We start from the raw sequence: 20,641 nt of genomic DNA on the forward strand, positions 1-20,641 counted from the left end.
AAGGACAGCAGAGATCATTTGTATTGCACGTGACTGAAGCAGCTGAAAAATCTGAGATCCAGTACAATTTTATATTGCATCTCTCATTAGCTCCAAATTGATACTGTACCTGTAGGTCTGCTGAACTCATGTTGAAAGTTTTCCACTGTTCAATGCTATCAACAGAAGCCTGAGGGTTCAGCCTCTTTCTACTGCCTTTGCCAGGCACCCGCAGCCTCTTTCCGCCTCCCTGAATGCAGAATTTAGAGTATTACCAATATGTTTGAAAGACTGGATTAACATGGAAACAAACTGGGGGATTTCCATGTAACCCCGAATTTCACAGGGATATTTTTGGCAAATTTAAATATAATGCACAACTATATGTAGCCAAAACCCACCAGACCACTGTCATCCTCATCATCAGCGTCCTGCTGATGTGACTCCTCCCCTTCCTCCCGGTCACTGTGGTCATAGTGATCGCCAGGATCTAAGGACTCCTGTGATTGGTTGATGAGGCTACGGCTGCGGCCAATTGTGCCCAGAGCCAGCTGGGACACTGGAGAAAGCAGTGTGGCACCTAGACTTGTTCGCTGCATGGAGAAGGAACACATTTTGGGTTAAGTAAAATTTGTTCACAAGTGTGTACACTGACTCATCGTTCTTCGTCTTTGTATGACTCACTTTTTCACCGTCTGCATTGGCTGCATTCTGCTTAGCATTCTTCAGTAATTTGGACAGAGGTTCTGGGAAGACCGAAAAATAAATATATGATAAATTTTAGATGTGTGTTCATTTCCTTCAATTTATATTTATTTTACACACTAAGCTATGAAACACAATTTGTGCTCAACACAATATTGACTGAGACTTTTCTCACCTTTCCTGCGTCCTCTACGAGGAGTGGGGCCTTCCTTGGTTTGAGGGGAATCCTTCTTTTCACCGTCGAGGGTATAGTGAAACCCGGGATGATCTGGAAAAAAAAAATGGCAGTAGAGGAAAACAAAAAAGTGATAAATGAATATTGAATTTTTTTTTATACCTGCAGCAAAAAGAATATTAGACTCAAATATACCAAAGGTACAATTTTAATAAATTATCACTAATTTAGAAATTGGTACTTACGTGTCGCATCCATTTCCAAAATAGCTTGTTTGGCCTAGAATTCGGAAACAACAACAAAAAAAATTAGGATGACTTGATCAAGCGAGAAATCTTTTGAATAACTTAACCACTTTGTTGCAATTGAGTCTTTTTTGATAAGCTGCGTTAAAAATTTAGAAAAATGCACTTGTGCTTTGCTGAGGATCTTTGTCATTCTCAATAATTTTTTTCCTTTTTTTGCTTTGAATGCAAGAATATTGAATTATTGATTATAATTATTAAATTAATTACAATTCAACTACTTTAGTAGGATTGCAAGAAGACAATTTTGGATTAGAAAAAAAATGCATGCATTTATTTAAATGCATTTTGACACTAGGTGGCACCACATTACTATATTCACTATACAGTTCAACTTGAAACTTATCAAAGGAGCCTCTTCGTGGAAAATCTTTACTTTCTCTGAAAATTCTTAGTTTTTGCTGCACATGTCAAAAGCCAGATGAAGAGATACAAAATGAAGTAAAGTTTATGTTTAAAGTGCTTTTCACAGATGTGTAGCCACAAAGTGCTTCATACTTTACTTACAACTTAAAATAAAATACAAAAATTTAGGAATAACCCCAATAAAACATAACAAAAAAAGCCAAAACAGAATAACATAGAATAAAAATAATTCATTAAAAACTGATGATGAATGCTGATAGGAAGACGCTAGAAAGTGTAATAGCAGGATAGGTGGAAAGAAAAACGGGGGTAAGGGAATATGAGAAAGTAAGAGAGATGGAGTGAGTAGGAGGGAGTGACATTTTCAGCACATCCCGCTCAAAGCAGTTATGAAATCTGTGAATAAAGATGGGGCCTGTCAGGAGACAAGCTCCTCTTACCTTGGCAGGGATTTTGGCAGGATGGTTTTCAAGTATGAGTCTCTTGAGGTGTAAGATCCACATGCGTTTGTCTTGCTGGGATTTAGCCTGCGGGCAGATAGCACAACATCACAGAAGAGATAATCTCATACATGTATTTTAAAGACAGTTCAAAAGGCTTGGGTTAAATCCTTAAGAACTGGAGAGCAGCTTTGTTGTATAACACATATTAGCTTTCTTTTTCAGCGCTCGTCGAAAAACAGTTATTAGGAAACAACAATGGCCACCGTTAGCCTTTAAACAGTCTACGTGTCTGAACAGCTCCGTGACGTGAGCCTGGACTAAATACAAAACAATAAGACAGCTGCAAATCACGAAGTGACAACCATCACAACTTCTGACTTGCACAATGTCGCTCGTAGCTACATTTTCAAACGTGTAATTAAATTCAAAAGGTGTTTGGTGTCTGGTTTGACATGTCTTCTCTTATGTAATGTTGCTATACCTGGACTGTGTGTTGTAGTTTGGGGTTCTTGTAGTGAAACACACTGAAACTCAGTGGTTCTTTAGGGATGACTTCCACCAGCATCAGATTACAGCACTACAAGAGACAGGCAGGAAGTAGTGTTAGAATATGGAGCACAAACATTGAAATCCTTAGCATTCTTCAGGGCATGAAGTTCTTCAAGTTGCGTCACTGACCAGGATGTGAGCCTTGTACGTGTAGGTTTCTTCTCGTTTCTTAGTTATTAATAGAAGTTTGTCAAAGAGGAAGAGTGTTCGTTCATTTTTGGCACGCTGCAGACGAAATGTTCCTTCAAGGACCAGTTCTCCGTAGCCAATCAGATCGGGGCCCTTCCAGTTGGTAAGAAGGCTCTGGATTTCCTGCAGCAATCACAGGGTTACAGAGTAACGAGAGTTAAATATGGTAACAGCAAGAAGGGGGACACACAATCATGCCCTTGTGATGAAATTGAGAAAAAACAAAGAAAAAGCTAAACATATTTGTGTTGCCAAACTGCAGCACAAAAAATAAATACGATGAGACAAAAAAGAAATACAGATGAAAACCCTCGAAAACAGAGTGTTAAATGACCTGAACAAGGTTACTGGGTGGAAGGACAAACACACTGAAGCCTAAATAAATGTTTAGAAAATTAAAAGGGAAGAAAATTACAAAACAGAAGAAAAACAAGCATAAACTGAACATTTTTATGAAGTAAATACTTCCTTCAGACTCTTAGGGAAATTGTTCCCCCACATTCCTGCATTCATCAGCCCATTCTGTCCCCCGAGCAGATAAAAGAAACAAGCTTCCCTTTTATGTGTCCTCCTTATGCAAGGCCATCATTAGCCCAGTGGAAAATGCACTGACTTGTGTAAGATGCGGGGAGCATCGGGGCCTTGGCCGATTCAAACCTGGAGTTCACATAACTGTTGCGCAGAACGCTAAAACAATTTGTTCCTTGAAAGGTTTTCAAAGTATTGTAGCTGTTTACTTGTGGAACGCACGCAGGAGACGCCATCACACGTCATCCATGTAATGATTTATGGAAAGGTTCGGTCGTGATTTTAATGTATGTGAGAGAACTCGCTGTACCTGCAACCTCACTGCGTGCTCGTGCTTCCTCTTCATGTCATTGATGTGCCACGCCACTCTCTGCATGGTGTCTATGGCTTCCTGTACGACCTCATAGGTCTCCGTGTCCTTCTCCATGTGGTTGGCTATCTCCTGCACAGGTGGCAGAAATAAGTAAAAAAAAAATAATAGTAATTTTTTTTTTTTTTTTTTTAAATGCTGCCAATTGGAATTTGCACATAATGAAAGCAAAACATTCACGAGCATGTTCATACTACTATGTTTTGTTTTGTGTTCATAACAACAATGCATGCAGTGTAATGCAACCACACAGACACACAGGAACATGCATAGTGAGCACCATATGTCTAAACATTTGGCTTCTCCATCAGAGGTGGGCTGGAATCTCAGCTCAGTTACTTAACCGTAGACATGCATTCGCACTGGTATAGGTTAAAAAAATAATAATAATAATAATTATGGCTGCACTCACATTTTTGTGGGTAAAGACTAACTGTTTGGATGACATTGTGTGTGTGTGTGTTTTGGGCTAGACAAAAAAGACGTACATGCAATAGTAGATGGTACTTGAGGATTCTCTGCACTGGCTTGAGCAGGTAGGAGCCCAGGGGCAAGGAGTGCCTCAGAGATTCTTGGCGCTCGCGGAAAAACTTGGCCAACGCCTTGTTTCTCATGCATTCTGTGAGCACAGCAACCGACCTGTGGAGACAAAATGCAGCAAATAAGATGTCAGAGGATTGCAGGAAACTGTAATTTGACAGCGATGACGAGTGAGAGCTGTAAAATAAAACTGAAGGAGGGGGGAAAAAAAAGAATATATCACCCAAACACAAAGAGATTATTAACCAAGAGTGAGAGACATAACAGGGATCGGTATGTGCCCTGATAAAAACATTTAAGGAGGACTGAGAGATTCCCTTTCAGTTTTTCGCTTGAACAACGTGGTTAAATTAATATTATGCTAATTCTGAACACGGTGAGGTATGTAAATTAATACACAATATGATATCTGAGCTGTTATGTGTACTTTTTCCATGAGGTTTATTATTCTTGAAGCTCTGGCAGCCATACACTGTGTGCACGTATATTTGCAAATGCATACAAAAATAAGCCAAATGCTGCTCAGATTTGTGTCCCACTATCACGCTACAGTCATCGGGCACAACTGCTCATTAACACAATCTAATCAGTCAATGACATGGCAGCAACTTCATGCATTTAGACAAGTAGACATGGTCAAGATAGCCTGCTGATCTTCAAATCAAGCATCAGAATGAGGATTTTTAACATGGCATAGTTGTTTGGATTGAGCTGAGTATTTCAGCAATACCAGATCTACTGATCAACCATCTCTAGGCTTTACAGGCAACAGTCAGAAAAAAGAGAAAATACAAAGTGAGTGGCAGTTTTCGGAGTGGAAAGACTGCTTCAAGGCGATTACCACTCTCTACAGCCATGGCATGCCGAAGAGCATCTCTGAATGCACAACGTTGAAGCAGATGAGCCAAATCAGCAGAAGGCCACACTGGCTGTCACTTGTTTAAGCTAAGAACAGAAACCCGAGCCTACAACTCGCACAGCCTTGCCAAAACTGTTCAACAGAAGAAGAAAAATGCTGCCTGGTCTGCTGAGTCTTTTATTCAAAAATAGGGCCAGAATCTCAAATATCAGTTTCTATTTGCATTATTGATGCTTTTATTGTTAGCTTGGCCTGCATCAACTAATTTTTGCAACATATTGTACCACTACGGCCTCGTAAAACCACATTTACTGCTTGGTGGAGCTCATTTGCTGTCTGACCTACTGAAGAATAAAGAACTTTTTCACTACCAAATGGAGGCTGTATGTGTTTGAGTTTATGTGTACACACACGCACAGTGGAAAAAGACAGAGGAAGACAGTTGTGAACTTGTCTCTTTCTTCTGTGTCTTGTGTAAGTGTGTGTGCACTCATGTGCATGTCTGCATGTCTAAATTCCAGCGCAGCTCCACACAGGACTCACATTGTTCTGGAGGAAACCTGACCTCTGAGCTCAGTATGACCATGATACATCTACAGCTCGTGTGTGTGTGTGTGTCTGTGCATATGTAAGTGTCTCCCAGTCTGTGTATGAGTCTGTGTGTGTCGTGTGTGACCTTGATAGGGGTCACCAGCTGTGGTGTGGATGTAGGAGAAAGTCTATCTTAAACAGCTGACAACAGACCCCTCACACACACACACACACACACACACACACACACACACACACACACACACACACACACACACACACACACACACACACACACACACACACACACACACACACTCAACATTCAATTAGTCATCATTAGATTGTATGCATTTCCTCCTTCTTATGCCCTTTTAACAGTGTTTTAAAGGTGCACTGTGTCATGGCAGGAAGAACTGCTTCATATTTCAGTTCATTTAATTACACACAATATAGAAATTGACACAAAAAGCCCCGTACATTGTACCACACAGGTGCCCCATGGCACTGAGGCACTCAGACAAAGCAGGATAAAACATTAACAGCATTAGCTATGATAAGGTGACAACTTTAATACCCTGTCTGTCAGTATGTGAGCTGTAACTCTGTCAATAGGACACCAATAAAGGAAAAGAAGAAAAAACTGAAAGAAGAAGGGAGGGAGGGATTTAGAGAGACCTTGAGGCACAACTGACAGTAGACACTTTGACTCCTGCTGAGGAAGCTTCTATAGAGAGTGTCAGCTCATCAGAAAGGGGGGATAAGGTAATGCATTGAACAACATACACAATAGAGCTATGTGAGATGCTGGGAAGATGGCATGTGAAGGTGAGATCAGGATGACATAGCAATACTACAGTGGGCCCCATTAGTGAATAAGCGTGGTCGGTCACACACACACACGGGGCGTAGCTTTCTCACCGTGGGTAGTTGGTGCAGTACTGGGTATAAATGTGGAACTCCTGACTCTGTAAAACACAAGAACAAAAAGAGCAAATTAGTCGATGCAGCTTTGTAACATGAAACGAGACAGACTGACGAGTGTAGAGGAGAAACGTGTCAGACGGTATGATGTCATGTCACACTTGTTGGCATCTTAGTCAGGGCTCTAGACTAACTTTTTGACATGGGCGCACCGGTGCGCCTAACTTTAAAAATGTAGGCGTACCGGCACAAAAGTTAGGCGCACTCAGATTTTCAACCACATCGCTTAACAACGCAGTTTTACACGTGCACTTTCTTTGGGGGGGAAGTCCATACAGACAATATTCATTTCTAAATTATTAACTAACAAACTTGTGCTTAAAGTGCTTTGTCAATATTGTAGAAAATGTTAAACTTAATCATCATCTTGGCCTCCTCTGACGACCTGTTTGCTGCTGCCTGCTGCTGAAAGGCAGTGGGGAGAGGGGACACTTGGGCAGTGCATTTATTGCAGCATATAATGTGTTTTCTGGATACACTGTGCTTTTTCAGCATTCAAAGATTGATGGCACCGTGTCAGAGCACTGGCTATGAATTTCAGACGGATCAGGCCTTAACTTAACAAAAAAGTTATCAATAGTTCTTTTCATCTTTTCTTATTACCCACAGCTACATCCACTTCTCTCAGGCCTAGGCTGCTCACTAGGGCTGGGTATCATCACTGATTTCTATAATCCATTCGATTCCGCTTCTCAAAGTCCTGATTCGATTCAATTTAGCCTCAGACAGTCAGAAATATTATAATTCTGATCATTTATCAGCACTGATACACATGAGACTTCATCAGAATTGTGAACATCACAGCAGATGCCTTTGTGTGAAAGTAACTGAGAATAAAACACAGAAAAACATGAAGGAGATTTTCCTGGTCTGGCTTTTTATAGCAGATAACCTTAAAAATATTCTGCAATATTCTGCAATTTTGCATAATTTTAAGAAGTTTAAATTTCTTCAGTATTGAACAGCAGAAATTAGGCTTTCTTGTCCGAGGTCATTTAAGTGAAAAAAGAAAAAGACAGCGCTGTAAACAACGGTAGACTGGTGGGTAATAAGCGAATGAATAATGCAGAAAACAGAGATTTGAGACGGGAAACTGTTCTTGAAGTACAGAGAGAGAGAGAGAGAGAGAGCTGTGCATGAAGTGTGATTTTTATCGTGGTGGAAGCAAAACAGCAAAACTCAGAGCGAATTCATGACGACATTGATCAAATGTGAAGTAGTTTGTTGCTTCTTTTGCTGCTGGCTCGGCGAATTTTGGTTGGAGAGAGACAAAACCTGCAGCTCAGAATCAGCGCAAAAAAAGACGTAAACACAGAGCGGACCCCACGCATCAGAATCGCTAAGCTCCGACAGCGTGTCCGTGTTCGGGCCGTGGGGTGAGAAAGCCGAGAAAGACAAAGCTGATTCTGATGCGTCGGGTCCGCTCTGTGTTTACGTCTTTGTGTGGAATCCGTTAATGAATTGATATCGCTTTATTCAAGCTACTCACCTCTCTCTTCCACCTGCACTTTCAACTGGACCACGGCCAATCAGAGAGGTCCCGCCCCTGACCATCTCTGATTGGTTTAGTCCACGATAGGGACGTAATGTGTGTCTGTTGTTGACCACACGGAGAGTTGCAGAGATTTTTTTTTTTTTTTTTGTTACCCGAACAGTTGGTCGCACAGCTGCGGCCAAATATTTTTTTTTAGTCGCACCACTGAAAAATTGGTCGCACTCTAGAGCCCTGATTAGTGGATGCATGAAGGTGCATAGCAAAGCGAAAGCACAAACCTGTACTTTGAGTTAAATGCTGTTGTTGATAATGGTAAGAAGCCAACAATAAAAAATGCTAACACAGAGCAACTTAGCAGGTGTAAAGTCCACCATGTCATCAACAGCCGATGGGAAAGTATATAATTTTAGAGGTATTAACCAAAGCTGACCTGATGATGATACTAAATGAAAGGGGAGGGGGAATTACTGCCCGGATTTTATGGCACTGGCAACTGCATAGTTGTTGAGATACTGTGGAGTTTGCTTTGACTGTTTGTTTGTTTTTTGACACTTTATTATGTGGTAGCAAAATATCTTGTAAGTCTGTGAGGAGAACAATCACACCTCTGAGCATTTGGTCTGGATTTGTGCAATTTACTAATAATATCATGTCTGTCTGCCCATTTTAGGTCTTTGAAAAAAGAATTAGCTGACTCACAACAGTCACACGAGGTCGGCATTTGTTTTTGTCAGTGTTGCACAACTCCTTGGTGCTATTATAGTTTTATTTGCAGACTGGATTTAAAAAACAAACAAACTGTGCTGCTCTGTTTTCTCAGAGCAATAATTTCTCTGTGAAAATACAGATTTTAAAGCAAGATAGTGATTAAAACAAAAACCTTGTTTATGTAGGGCAGAAAGTCAAAAAGCAAAGCTTGTTGAGGAAGACAAGGAAGATGGCTCTAATGGGTTTTCGTATCATGCAGATATGATTTGAAAACACAGGACACAAGAGTGAATACATTCAAATTAAACCCAGCAGCACTACTAGCCAAATTATTAGCAGTAACTTAAAGTATGTGTGGCTGTGATTAAATGGGCTCAGACAGGAAAGCTGTGGTACTGCATAATCCCTTACAGGTCAATATGTATCCACATGCTTTTTCGCCTGTTTAATCAGTGGTTATAATACATCTGCAGTGGATTGTGTCCACTTTGATGAATTGGGTTATTTCATGTTTACTTAAAGCCCACAGACAAGGCTTCCACTCTTCCTTCGTTCACTGATCCTAATTGAACCTCATCCCTGTAGCTTATGATTAGCTTCCATCCTGGCCTTTAATTCTCTGTTTATCCCAACAGCCCTGAGCGCTCAGATTAAATATCCCCTCGTACCTTACCCACCTCCCTTTTAACTGAGACTTTTCCCACCTCGCATACCTCCCTGAACATCAAAGACATCAAAGACAGCATGAGTTATCAAAGCTAGTCTAAACCTCTTTGCTCTCATCCTCCCATCATCCCTGCCTGCTCCTGACGATTATTTCTACAACACATTTTAATATCTTCTCTTCACCAATCTCTTATGGATATTCTCTTCTCCTTGATCCCTCCTTTCTCCCTGCAAGCGCTTCCTCTTCATTGCTCCCCTTTATCATATTCTCTTGGAGGCCTTGTGATAAACTCGTTTCTCTTGCGTAACGTGAGAATGTAACTGAACTCCATTTGTGTCCGTAATCACTAGTAGGGTGCAGGATGTGTACAGCTTTCAGGAAGTGTTAGCATAAACATGCAGAAGAAGTTTGCTCTGCACGTGTGTGACAGAGTGCACATTATGAACCAGGACAACGTGATCGCTGGATTCTTAATAAACTTCGAGCACGTACCCACTTTGGACGTGTGTGTGTTTTGATTTGAACGAAATACGACGTCCAATCAGCTGGAAGCAAAGAGTCATTCTACCTCATGCACACAGTATATCCCACTAAAATATACTGAACAGAAGAACACGTACATAAAGACACAGACATCCTCCCATGATTTGTTAGCCCGAGGTGCTTCGTGGGAACCTTTCTTAATTGAAGAGCAGAGCTCTTCTCCACGTCTCCAGCAGTCTGCCGCCACAGACCAGGCCTAAACACAACCAGATGTGCCACCATCGATTTCTGATGACACAAACCAACACACTCCTAATACACACTCCTAATATCCTCCTGCACTGTGAACACAAGACCACAAAGTGCATAAAAGCTGCTATATAATATAAATGTTGGAGCGCACGCATGAGCGCAGACATGCCAAAAAACACCCGTCCGTGCACACTCTTTGAACCTAACCAGGAAACCAGAAGGCCTTGAAATAACTCATGCCTATAATACACTATCCTTTAAAATACATATAAGCTATGTTAAAATCATATACTCATCATGTCAAAATATCCAAAAGTTATTAACTTTAAGATGCTTCACATCACGAAAAATAAACACCCCTCTCTGAGAGATCAAGATACAAATTACACAGAAAAGACTGGTACTTATTTGAACTGCGGCCACTAATCGGTATGCAGGGAGACAGAAAAAGTTTAAGTTTGATAGATGGCTACGCGCCCACTCATCACTTTAATAGCAAGGTAATAAAGCTGCAGGTTTTTATTGTTACGAGACCGGACTGGTCACAGTGAGTCATCAGGTATGCGCTGAACTCAGAGGATCATTAGGACCAAAAAAATTCAGTGTAATTGTTCTCTCTTTGCTTCAGTCAGCATGTAGCAACCCATAAAATGCTTTAAAGGCTTACTCAACACATAGCACAGCGAAGATTTAGTCAAACAGAAAAGAACATGAGGATAGATAGCCAATTATCCAGAAGGGAGAGACGGAGATTTACAGCTAGATCTGTCTCCTCTTCAAACATTGTGCTTGCATGTGATCCTTGGCTGCTGAGACTAAAAAGGTATTAGCAGTGTTTGTGTGCGTCTCCGAGTGTGTGCGTTTCACTGTAGATAGTGAAAGAGAGGTTTAGCAGTTTTCCGGGGTCTTTGAAACCATGACTAACCTTTTTTAGCAATAAAGTGGAATTTGAGCTACAACCCATTTACCAGAAGCCTGTGATATCATGAGGACACATGCACACACACAGAGCTCTAACTGTGGCTTCTTAATGTTAGAGTAGTGGGTCGGTCAGTGGAGACTAAACATTTCCAGGTGCTGGTCCAACTCTTGACCACCCCCCTATACAACTGTATTAAAGCTACTTGATGACAAATCTACACTAAACTAAATCCTTTAAAAACGCACACACACCGAAATCCAGACATGAATAAATATCAGTAACAAGCGTTTTGAGCCACTCTCAATACAAATATAACTAAACAGAAGAGCCTAATGAGCCATGAGAGATTTATCTGTTAGCGCCCGAGTTTAACTCTAACATCAGGTGTGCAAGTTAATTTCTAGTTTTAGTCCCTTCAAGGTGAAAACGTAGTGCTTTCAACCTTTAAGGTTTAGTAATAGGGTGTAAAACTATAATGCACATACACATTTTAAGAGAAACCAGTTGAATCAATGGCACATGGATATTGCACCAGTTAGATATGAGCAGGAAAGCTTTACATATTGCCGTACAACTATAATTAAACCGTGTTCAGAAATGCTGACAGCAAGACGGGGCAGGAACCTGCTACCACTTCCAGTAAAAACAGAATATTTTAAATGGTTTTAATGGGTATCTGCGAGTCTTACAAGAGCAGTACGTCAGCACCACGGATGTGTTGTCAGAAGCCCGAGGCTTGCTCTCAAGCTGGCCGTCTCCCAATTTATCCTCCGCACAAACAACCAGTAAATATCACACGATTTTTTAAAAATCAACTTTGCACATTTGAAAGCAAGCAGTACAATCCACTGACAACGAGACGTCAACAAAAAGCTTCTTTTCCCTACATGAATGCCATTTTATTTTGGGACCTCTTTTTGCTAACTGTAAGATTAATCAGCTGGTTTCAAGATGTCATGAGGCTGGTTTGTTTATAGCTCTCAGTTAATTATGCAGAGTGGTGATGTGGGCTGCCATAAAACCAGTTTGTCTCAACAACAGCTGCTGCATTTAGAGAGTCTGTGACACTAACTGTGACTTTTTTTGTGTGTACATGGTCAGACAGTTGCTCTGAGGTTTTGGGTGTAATTGCAGAAGGAAAGGGAGGGAATGCAAAGTGTTTTACACAAAGTGCTGGTATGCAGCACTTTATAATGGGACATAATCGTGCCACCAGTTTGTAGGGCACCGAGAGACAGAGCAGGAGCTGAATCATACAGAAAAGAGGACCTCTGACACCGTGAGCAGCGTCTGAGTCCATTTTCCTTGATGAAAACTACAATTATCCCTCTTAAGCAAAAAGGTGATTAGGTGCTGTCATTCCTCCCCGCCCTGCCGTTGCTTTTAAAACTGACATTCGCACCGGCACAATAATGCTTCTTACCACAATGCACTTTCTAGGAAGTTCATTTTAGCAATGTCATCACCTGATTTGAGGAAGGTATCTATAATTTCACATTTCTAGTTTCTCATTTTCTGTCTCGTGGATGTTGTTCTGTGTGCGTGTGTCCAAAGCAGCTGTATGGACAGGTTTCAACAAGCAGAGGAGGAGAGCCCATGCAAGCAAAGAAACAGACAGTACAGGGTAGTACTTAGGACCTTTAATTAAACCTATAAAACTAAGCAAAAGTACTCCACTGTGAGTAAAAGTTGATTCAAAATCTTGAGTTTTTCCACAGTATTCTCTAATATTAGATATTCTGTTAAATAAACAACAGTTAAGCTTGGCTCTCAATGGCTATATAAATTAAAGCATCTGAGACATTCAGAGGACAACTTCTAAAGATCTGAATTGTGACATTGTTTCTTTGTATAAGCCTAAAAAGCATTAAACTATTACAATATGTTGCATTTGCTGGAAACTAGCAAGTACGTCTAGCTGTTAAATAAATACAGTGGGGGGTAAAAAGCAAAATATAAAGTATTATAAAATGTATGTACTCAAGTACCTGAAAGTACAGCACTTGACTAAATGTATTCAGTTACTTCCAGTACTGTGAACAGTGAAACTGATTACCTTGGATACAAAGCACTCTGCGATGGCCACGGGGTCTGCGTTGCACTTCTCAAGATCATGAAGAAGATCCCTGAAGCAAAAAAAGTTCACAGCAGTTAACACTGTATTCTTGGGCTGTACATTTTATACCTTCTTTTGTTTCTTCCTTGAATACACACATATAAATGACTCTCCCGTGGTTCATTGTTCCAACAGTTGTGCTGAATTTCACGAGTAAAATCTCGGTGTTCATAATGAGGTGATAGGCCACTGAACAAATTCAGAACTTCCATGAATTCAAACAGGGAGCTCCTGTTGTGCAGCTATAAATTCAGTGTAGAGACAAAAAGAACGAAAGAAACAGCCACTCCTGAAGTTATTGTTTCATGGCTAAAGCATGAGGTCATTGTGACCTCTTTTAACTGCTTTTATGTTTCCTTTTACTGGCCAGTTTGACTGTGTGGGGCAGCTGAGAAATGAATAGGCGGGAGTGAATGTTTGTGTCTCCAGACCACCATGACTGATGCTGGACCTGCCATCTCATCTGAATACAAAACTCACACACTGAAACACACAGTCTGGAGCGGTACTAGAGGTGACAAGCATGCAGACTGGGACCGATTATATACACACACACACACACACACACGGAAACGCACACACACTAGAGGCCTGGCTGCTGCAACAATGCCTTTCATAGAACAACAACAGGTGGCACAGTCCATTTTCAGTGTTCCGTAGATTTTGTTTGTGGAGCCTAAGAGAGACGGGAGGCTGCTGGCACATTATGCTCACCATCCACTTTATTAGGTACACCTGTTCAGTTGGTCTTTAAGGCAAAGAGGTCATAAAAAGAGCCAATCACATGGCAGCAGCTCGGTTCATTTACATATGTGGACAAATGCAAATAGACAGTGGGAGATCGGAAAATTGTTGGATGGTAGGGTCAGAATATAATGTAATCGGCATGAAAGCCTGGATCCATCCCGCCTTGTATCAACAATTCAGACGGACAGTGATCCGTTTAGGGGGTCACTTAATACCTATTTGACTTTTTTTTTTTTTTTTTTTTACTACCTAAGTACTGCTGCTGACCACAGTGTACTCATCTTTTAATGAGTGCTTGCAGCAGGGTAATGCGCCATGTCAAATCATCTAAAACTGGTTTCATGAACATGACAATGAGTTCACTGTATACAGTCCACAGTCGCCACATCTCAGTCCAGTAGAGCACCTTTGCTCTATAAGATGTAGTGAAACGGGAGAGTCACATTATAGATGTCCAACTGACAAATGTGCAACAGCTGCGTGACGACATCATGGACCAAAATTAAGGAAGTTCAGAAGGGGGTCCAACCAGGTACTAGCAAGGTGTACCCAATAAAGTGACTGATGAGTGGAGAGACAAAGCCGTTTTTAGAGAAGCTTTGCGGCAAATCCAGGTTGATTTTAATGTCTAATATCATTATATCCCAACAGATACTGCAAAATTTTGCAGCTGATGGATGATCTTACAGCTGAGTGAGAAGCTGGTTATCATTTTTTAGACCATGATGATGCTTATGATATTTCATTAGCCCTTCAGAGAGGCACCAATTAAACATAATTTTCCATTAAGACCATAGCGATGCCATAACAAAAAGAGTAGATTTAATCGAGATATTTTATAATATTCTCGATAGAATAACATCTGTGGCACAAACAGATCTGTAACTCAGAACTCGGTAACAGAGTAAAACTGAATTTCAGTCAGGCAACACACATTTTAAATGGTTTATTGCAGTATCAGCAAATAGTTAGAGTCACAAATCTATTATGGATGGAAAATTGGAGTGTTGTGTATTTAACCCCTGAATATGCTGTCAAACATGTTCAGGAATAGTTGAAATTACACCAGCATATCCTGGGAATTATGAGAGAAACAATTAATAGTGATTACACTGCTCATAAAACATACACTGCTCATAAAAGTACAAACATGAAGCGAAAATTATTTAAATGAGCAGAGCTGCTAATGAATGCATTAAAATAACACAGATGGTTATACCTGTGACGAAATAATATATTTTAATGTAATTTAAAATGATTTTTCTTTTGCAATATTTGGCTAATGAGTCATTTTAGTAGTGTAAGATTCCCGATGATATGAGAAGAAATTAGAGCCATTTAACCAAGACTGGGTGTTATGTGAAATAAGGAAACACAATAATTTAATATCCAAATTATTTAGCGACACATGATCTCCGTTTCTGATCTCCAAAAATTCAAGAACCAACAAATATAGGAAATCTGAGTCTTTGCTTTATGCCACACACTCTTATTCATTATATTATATTTTTCTGACTTATGTCTGTCGCTCTGTGTTGTACCTGTTAAAATGGTAGATGTCCTGGATGTTGCCAAATAGTGACTTTTTATCCTCAGAGCTCAAGGCCAGTCGAGCCTGGTTACTTATGCACTCCAAGTAGTCCTGCAGAGAGAAAGAAGCAACAGTCTGTTAGGAGGACTAAGGTTGGCGTCTTGATTGGGACCAGCCCTGGCACACATACAGCAGCCCACCCACATAAACTCTTGCAGACACCGGAAGCTTTCAACCTCCCCTGGACAGCTGACTCTGGAAACAGAATCATACTGACAACATCCAGACACACTCAGACTCTCTGATCTTTATCTTTAGAGTGGATCTTATAAGTTATAGGTTTTATTTCAACATTTTAAGAAGCCTTTCCAAAAAAACAATAAAAAGGGTTGTTGGGGAACAACTACACCTGCTAGGAAAACCAATATTAAATCCATGACTGAAACGAATCCGATTTGTTTTTAAATATCATTCTTGGGTTATCAAAAAATATGTTTAGGAACAATTTTATGAACTGTGTTACTTTTGCAGAATAAAGGCAAACCTTTATGAGCCAATGAGTGATCAGTTAACTGGAGGTTCTTCAGTTTTTAATGCCTTAATCCAAAAAACAAAACAGAAAACTTAATTTTAAACAATTTAAACTGCAGTAATATAGTAAAAACACTTAACCCTGGTGTACTATGTTCAACTAAAAGCCAATTTCCTCTGTTGCTGATTCGTGTCAACACTTTGATAAGAGGATAAAGCAGGCCAACAGCTTTTAGCCCTGAAACTGTCTGGCTGTTGCTGGGAAGAACAGTTTTAACACATAAAAAAAAACAAAAAAAACATGTCGCCTCAGGAAGCTTTAACTCTGTGGCGCTTATCACCGCCTCCATCAGTGACATTAGTGATGAGTGCTCATATGACTGCTATTAAACAACAGCACTGCCAGATATCCATCTGCCCTGAAGAAAGAAAGAAAGGTGACGCGAGGAGGACAGATCGACCGGTAGCTGGGAGCAGCAGTATTGAATGGAGCTGTGTGTTTTGCACGGGGACTTTTCACTGCTTTTTATATATTTCAAAAGAACGGAACAAATAGATCAACTGATCTTGCCCATTCTGCAGGCAACTAAAAACCAACACAACACTGCTGCAGTTACTGAGAAGCGCAGTGCAAATAAACACAAAAGATTTCATCTAGAAAAGCGACAGTTCAACCCCAAATCAAATTTACGCATTTTCCTTTTGACCTGCCCAGCTTTGGCAATGTGTGTCTTCTTTTGTATACAGTGAAATGACATCTCCAAATTCGAGAAAAAATTTGAAAAACACAAAATTAATCTAAAAGAGCCTCTTGCTTGTGACTGAGTTACAGGATTTAATCTTTAATGGTGCTCCATGTTTCCTTTGGCTGTTGGGCAAAAGACACGCATTTCATTTTATTTATTTTCTTTGGTGCTTTGAGTAACAGTTTAATCCGTCTCCATTAAATCCAGGAGATGGCAGACATTTCTACAAACAACATCTCAAAGAAGGCCGCTAAAACAATATAGATTGAATTGAAGGGGAAAAATATATTAACTTGTTTTTGGGGTGAACTGTCCCTTCAAGCTACGAGCACATAGAAATAGAAAAAGTGCTTTTAAACCACATTACTGTCTGAAACTGGGAAAATCTTACAACACTGAGAAAAGCGCCAGGCTGCCTTCGACATGCACAAACACAACTCGCCATTTCAGTGCAGACAATACTTGTGTGTTTTTAAGAGACCAAAGACAGGGAGGGAGAGGTTGTTCTCTCCCATTGGCCTAATTTGCAGTTGGTTGCTAAGAGTTTCTGTTCCAAGTATTGTTTTATGCATTTATTCATTATTAGTTTAACTAGCTCAAGTCTGAGCTGCAATCCATTAAACTGTGTTTGGTTAGGCAAAGGCATAGAAAAACAGAAACAACTGGAAAAAGTGATCTGGATGTAAAGAGTGTACGGGTTTTTGCAAGAGCTTTAGGGCAAAGTTTTGGTTCAAGGATTTGAGTTACAGAAAGAAATCGTGCTTAAAAGGGAAGGCAGTGATTATGTCTAAGGTCACATAAAGAGGTCATGTTAAGATTTTGTTGATGTTGGCAGTAATGTGTAAACTGATAGTTTATTAGCCACAGGGTCAAAGATCTGACCTGGCCTGACCCGTTCACTCATCACACTCAGCCAAAGCCTCTGCAGGCTCAACAACGGGAAGCGTTCACAAACACACACCTGAGGGTTCACTTCCTGCTAAGCATCAGGCTTCGCATATGCAGGCTTAATAACTTTATTGTGTTAACCATTAATCTCCTCAAGCACACACTCCTTTTCTACAAACACACACACAAAAAAACAAAGTTGTCCTTCTGCCCTTCAGTGGGAAACTGTTTCTCCAGACACTGATGAGGGCAAACAATCATGACATTGTTGGTTAATGAGGATGTAAGCTCATGCAAACAAACATCATATTCACCAATTTAACAACACTTTAAAGAAAAGAAAAGAAGCCTGCAAAGTTGCAGAAAGATGAAACACAGTTGAGCCCAGGGGAGTCTGGGTAAATATTTGTGTTAAGACTGTCACACCCTCCTACAGCAGCATTGGATTGTTGAAATGCAAGATGGCTAATAATGCAGGACAGTGCTGATAACTGATGAGCTGTTGCTGTGCTTGTGGTGGCTGCTAGCTGTACTTTTCTCTTCACTGTAGGTTAACTGTGATGTTAAAAGCCCTTTTCACACAGATACAATCAGTGCAATCCATCCCCAATGCACTCACTGAAACCGTCATTAAAAAGGTAAAGTAAGGCTGAATGCATGTGTCTTGTCCAAAGTGCTAGTGACAAATTAGCTTTCTTGAAATGCAAGTGTGGTTGTTGAGTGCTGGGTGGTCTGATCTACTGATGGCAATCGGCGGGCTGCAGTAGTAGAAGCAGTAGAGGGTTATTAAGTGCAGCTTCTAAGCCCTGTTCAGTGTTTTCTTAACCTACTTAGGATACTGTTATCTTGGAGCTAAATCCCTTTTCCTATTTTCACCCTCTATCCCATTTCCTCACCTCTGATAGGAGGAGGAGGAGTTGGAAAGGGTGGAATATCAGGAGTGAAACACCAAAAGCACATATCACAAAACAAACTTGTGATGATGGATCCATTGTGCACTCCAAAGCCAAATTAACACAACCTAAACATATGAACACACGCACATACACTTTTGCCTATGAATCGGCAGCTCGCCAAGGGAGGACAATGTGGGAAAAAGTGGATGAAGATTTCAAGCCACCACTTTATAATAAAGCTGCAGGATACAACATGCAGCACATACATTCAACTGAATTTCACACAGTGATTTTTTTTAGTTTCACATAGAGCTGAATGCAGAAACCAAAAGGCAGGAGAGACAAAAGAGAGCAACCTTTGATAAAAAGCTCTACACCCAATCCTTAACAAAGCCACTCAGATACTGACTACAGGCAAGGTGTATCCTTGCAGTTCAAAGCCAGCCAAACACACAGACACACACACAAACGAGTGCATTAGCTCGAGTGTGTGTGCATACAGTATGTGTGTGCCTCTGTGTGCAGCACAAAAGGCGCTGGTGTCATGTAACTCGCCCAAACTCTGCCTGCAAGTCCAGGTGACCTTATTGCATTAAAGTTTTCCAGAAGGCACCAAGCAGTATGCGTCACATGCATTAAATGTGTATTATCTGGCAATTTAAAGCCTTCCTGAAGAGATCAGGGTCAGGCAGTCACTGGACTGACATCCATTTAATGATTGCCTGTGTCAGGAGGCACTTCTTTCACTCAATTCCCTGCACTCTCTTTTCTGCTTTGCTGTTATTCTCTCTCTACTCTCCTATCAAAAATAAGTCTAACAACGCCAAAAATACATCTTAAAAAAATTTGTTTTTTTAAGTAAAACTACGTAAAATTTGTCCTTTATTTGGCTTTAATCATTTCAGGACCACTGAGATCGCTTTTATAATCCATTAAGGTGGCTGGATCCCTTGGTTTGAGACCAGAGACATAAATGACCTCGCCACCTTGAGCAACAGTAAGCTTGAACATGTTTGGAAAGGGAGAAATCGGTAAAAACTATCTAATAATAATCATTTTTTATATATTTGATATATATTTTAGTAAGACACACCAATTAACTGCAACTCCCCCCCACCCCCCAAAAAATATATAGTTGTAGTCTTTCTAACTTTTTTTCCACGTCTCTCTCTTTGTTTGATGTTCTGCCAAATATGCTAATACTCTGAACCTTTGAGGTTTCTGTGCATGTGCAGGATCCTTCTGTTTCCAATTTCCTTCACATGTCATGTTGTGTATCCAAGTTATATATTACTTGGAATTCTAGTCCCTTACCTCTACAATGCTACGTAGGTCCTGTACGTAGGTTCTCTCCGTGTCCAGTATTTCTTGCACCACTCGGTCCACATATGTTCTTGGTCCCTGTCCCTGATTCGCCCGCTCCCCTCCTTCTGGGCTCAGCTCAGGCTCTGAATTTTCAGTTGGAGTGTGTCCACTGCTGTATCTTCCTTGCCCTGTCCCTGTGTCCGTTGCTCCATCATTTCCGTCATCTTCCTCTCTGCATTCCAGTTGCCTCGCAGGGACCAGCTCCAACCGAATCGCCCCAGAGTCCCGGTCTGCGGTCATGGGGTTACAGTGCGGGGCAGCGACAAGAGTTGTGCGGCTGCCCAACGAGCAGTGACTGTCCCTGGAGGAGGCAGAGGAGGATGTGGAGCTGTAGCTGATGGGCCTTTCGGCGCTGTCGGGAGAGGAGTCCATGCTGAGGGCGGAGCAGTAGCGAGAAGAAGCGTGGCGGAAGGCTGGGTTGCGGAGGCAGCGAGCCGGGATGTCAACGGAGCTCAGGACTGACCCGGTGTCCGGGACCTCAGGAAGAGGAGGCAATGCATCAGGCAGGTAGCTGTAATCGTCTGGAAGGAAAATCAAGCAAAGGAAGAGATTCTCATTAATTCACTAGTGCTAAGATTACATTCATATTGCTCTGTGTTCACGTCCTAGATATTGGCTTTGCCATAATAATAATAATAATGCCCCCAAAAGAAAAAAAAAAAAAAAAAAGAAATACAACAAGGACAACAACAGCAGATCGTACACACACTCACACACTACCTCATTTATTACAATCAAGCCCCTGGCTTGGAAGACTGCTGAGGGCTCCAT

At 40.9% G+C, this 20,641-nt stretch overlaps 1 protein-coding gene across 2 annotated transcripts in view; it reads right to left on the bottom strand.

The window, feature by feature from the left end:
• The window catches only part of LOC134643461 (pleckstrin homology domain-containing family G member 1), a 42,797-nt gene that overhangs the window by 5,373 nt on the left and 16,783 nt on the right, over positions 1-20,641 (bottom strand). For both annotated transcript variants that reach the window (XM_063495829.1, XM_063495828.1), the window contains exons 2-15: positions 19,820-20,391; positions 15,455-15,555; positions 13,107-13,176; positions 6,461-6,507; positions 4,098-4,248; positions 3,550-3,681; positions 2,652-2,834; positions 2,455-2,550; positions 1,971-2,057; positions 1,105-1,138; positions 860-952; positions 664-725; positions 381-572; positions 110-229 (exon numbers count right to left, since the gene is read on the bottom strand). In XM_063495829.1, coding sequence (XP_063351899.1) covers positions 110-229; positions 381-572; positions 664-725; positions 860-952; positions 1,105-1,138; positions 1,971-2,057; positions 2,455-2,550; positions 2,652-2,834; positions 3,550-3,681; positions 4,098-4,248; positions 6,461-6,507; positions 13,107-13,176; positions 15,455-15,555; positions 19,820-20,242 — 1,791 coding nt within the window. In that variant the 5' untranslated portion in view covers positions 20,243-20,391. The remainder of the gene's footprint in view (positions 1-109; positions 230-380; positions 573-663; positions 726-859; positions 953-1,104; positions 1,139-1,970; positions 2,058-2,454; positions 2,551-2,651; positions 2,835-3,549; positions 3,682-4,097; positions 4,249-6,460; positions 6,508-13,106; positions 13,177-15,454; positions 15,556-19,819; positions 20,392-20,641) is intronic.

Source organism: Pelmatolapia mariae, linkage group LG15 (genome assembly GCF_036321145.2).
Source record: "Pelmatolapia mariae isolate MD_Pm_ZW linkage group LG15, Pm_UMD_F_2, whole genome shotgun sequence".
Taxonomy (NCBI): Eukaryota; Metazoa; Chordata; class Actinopteri; order Cichliformes; family Cichlidae; genus Pelmatolapia; species Pelmatolapia mariae.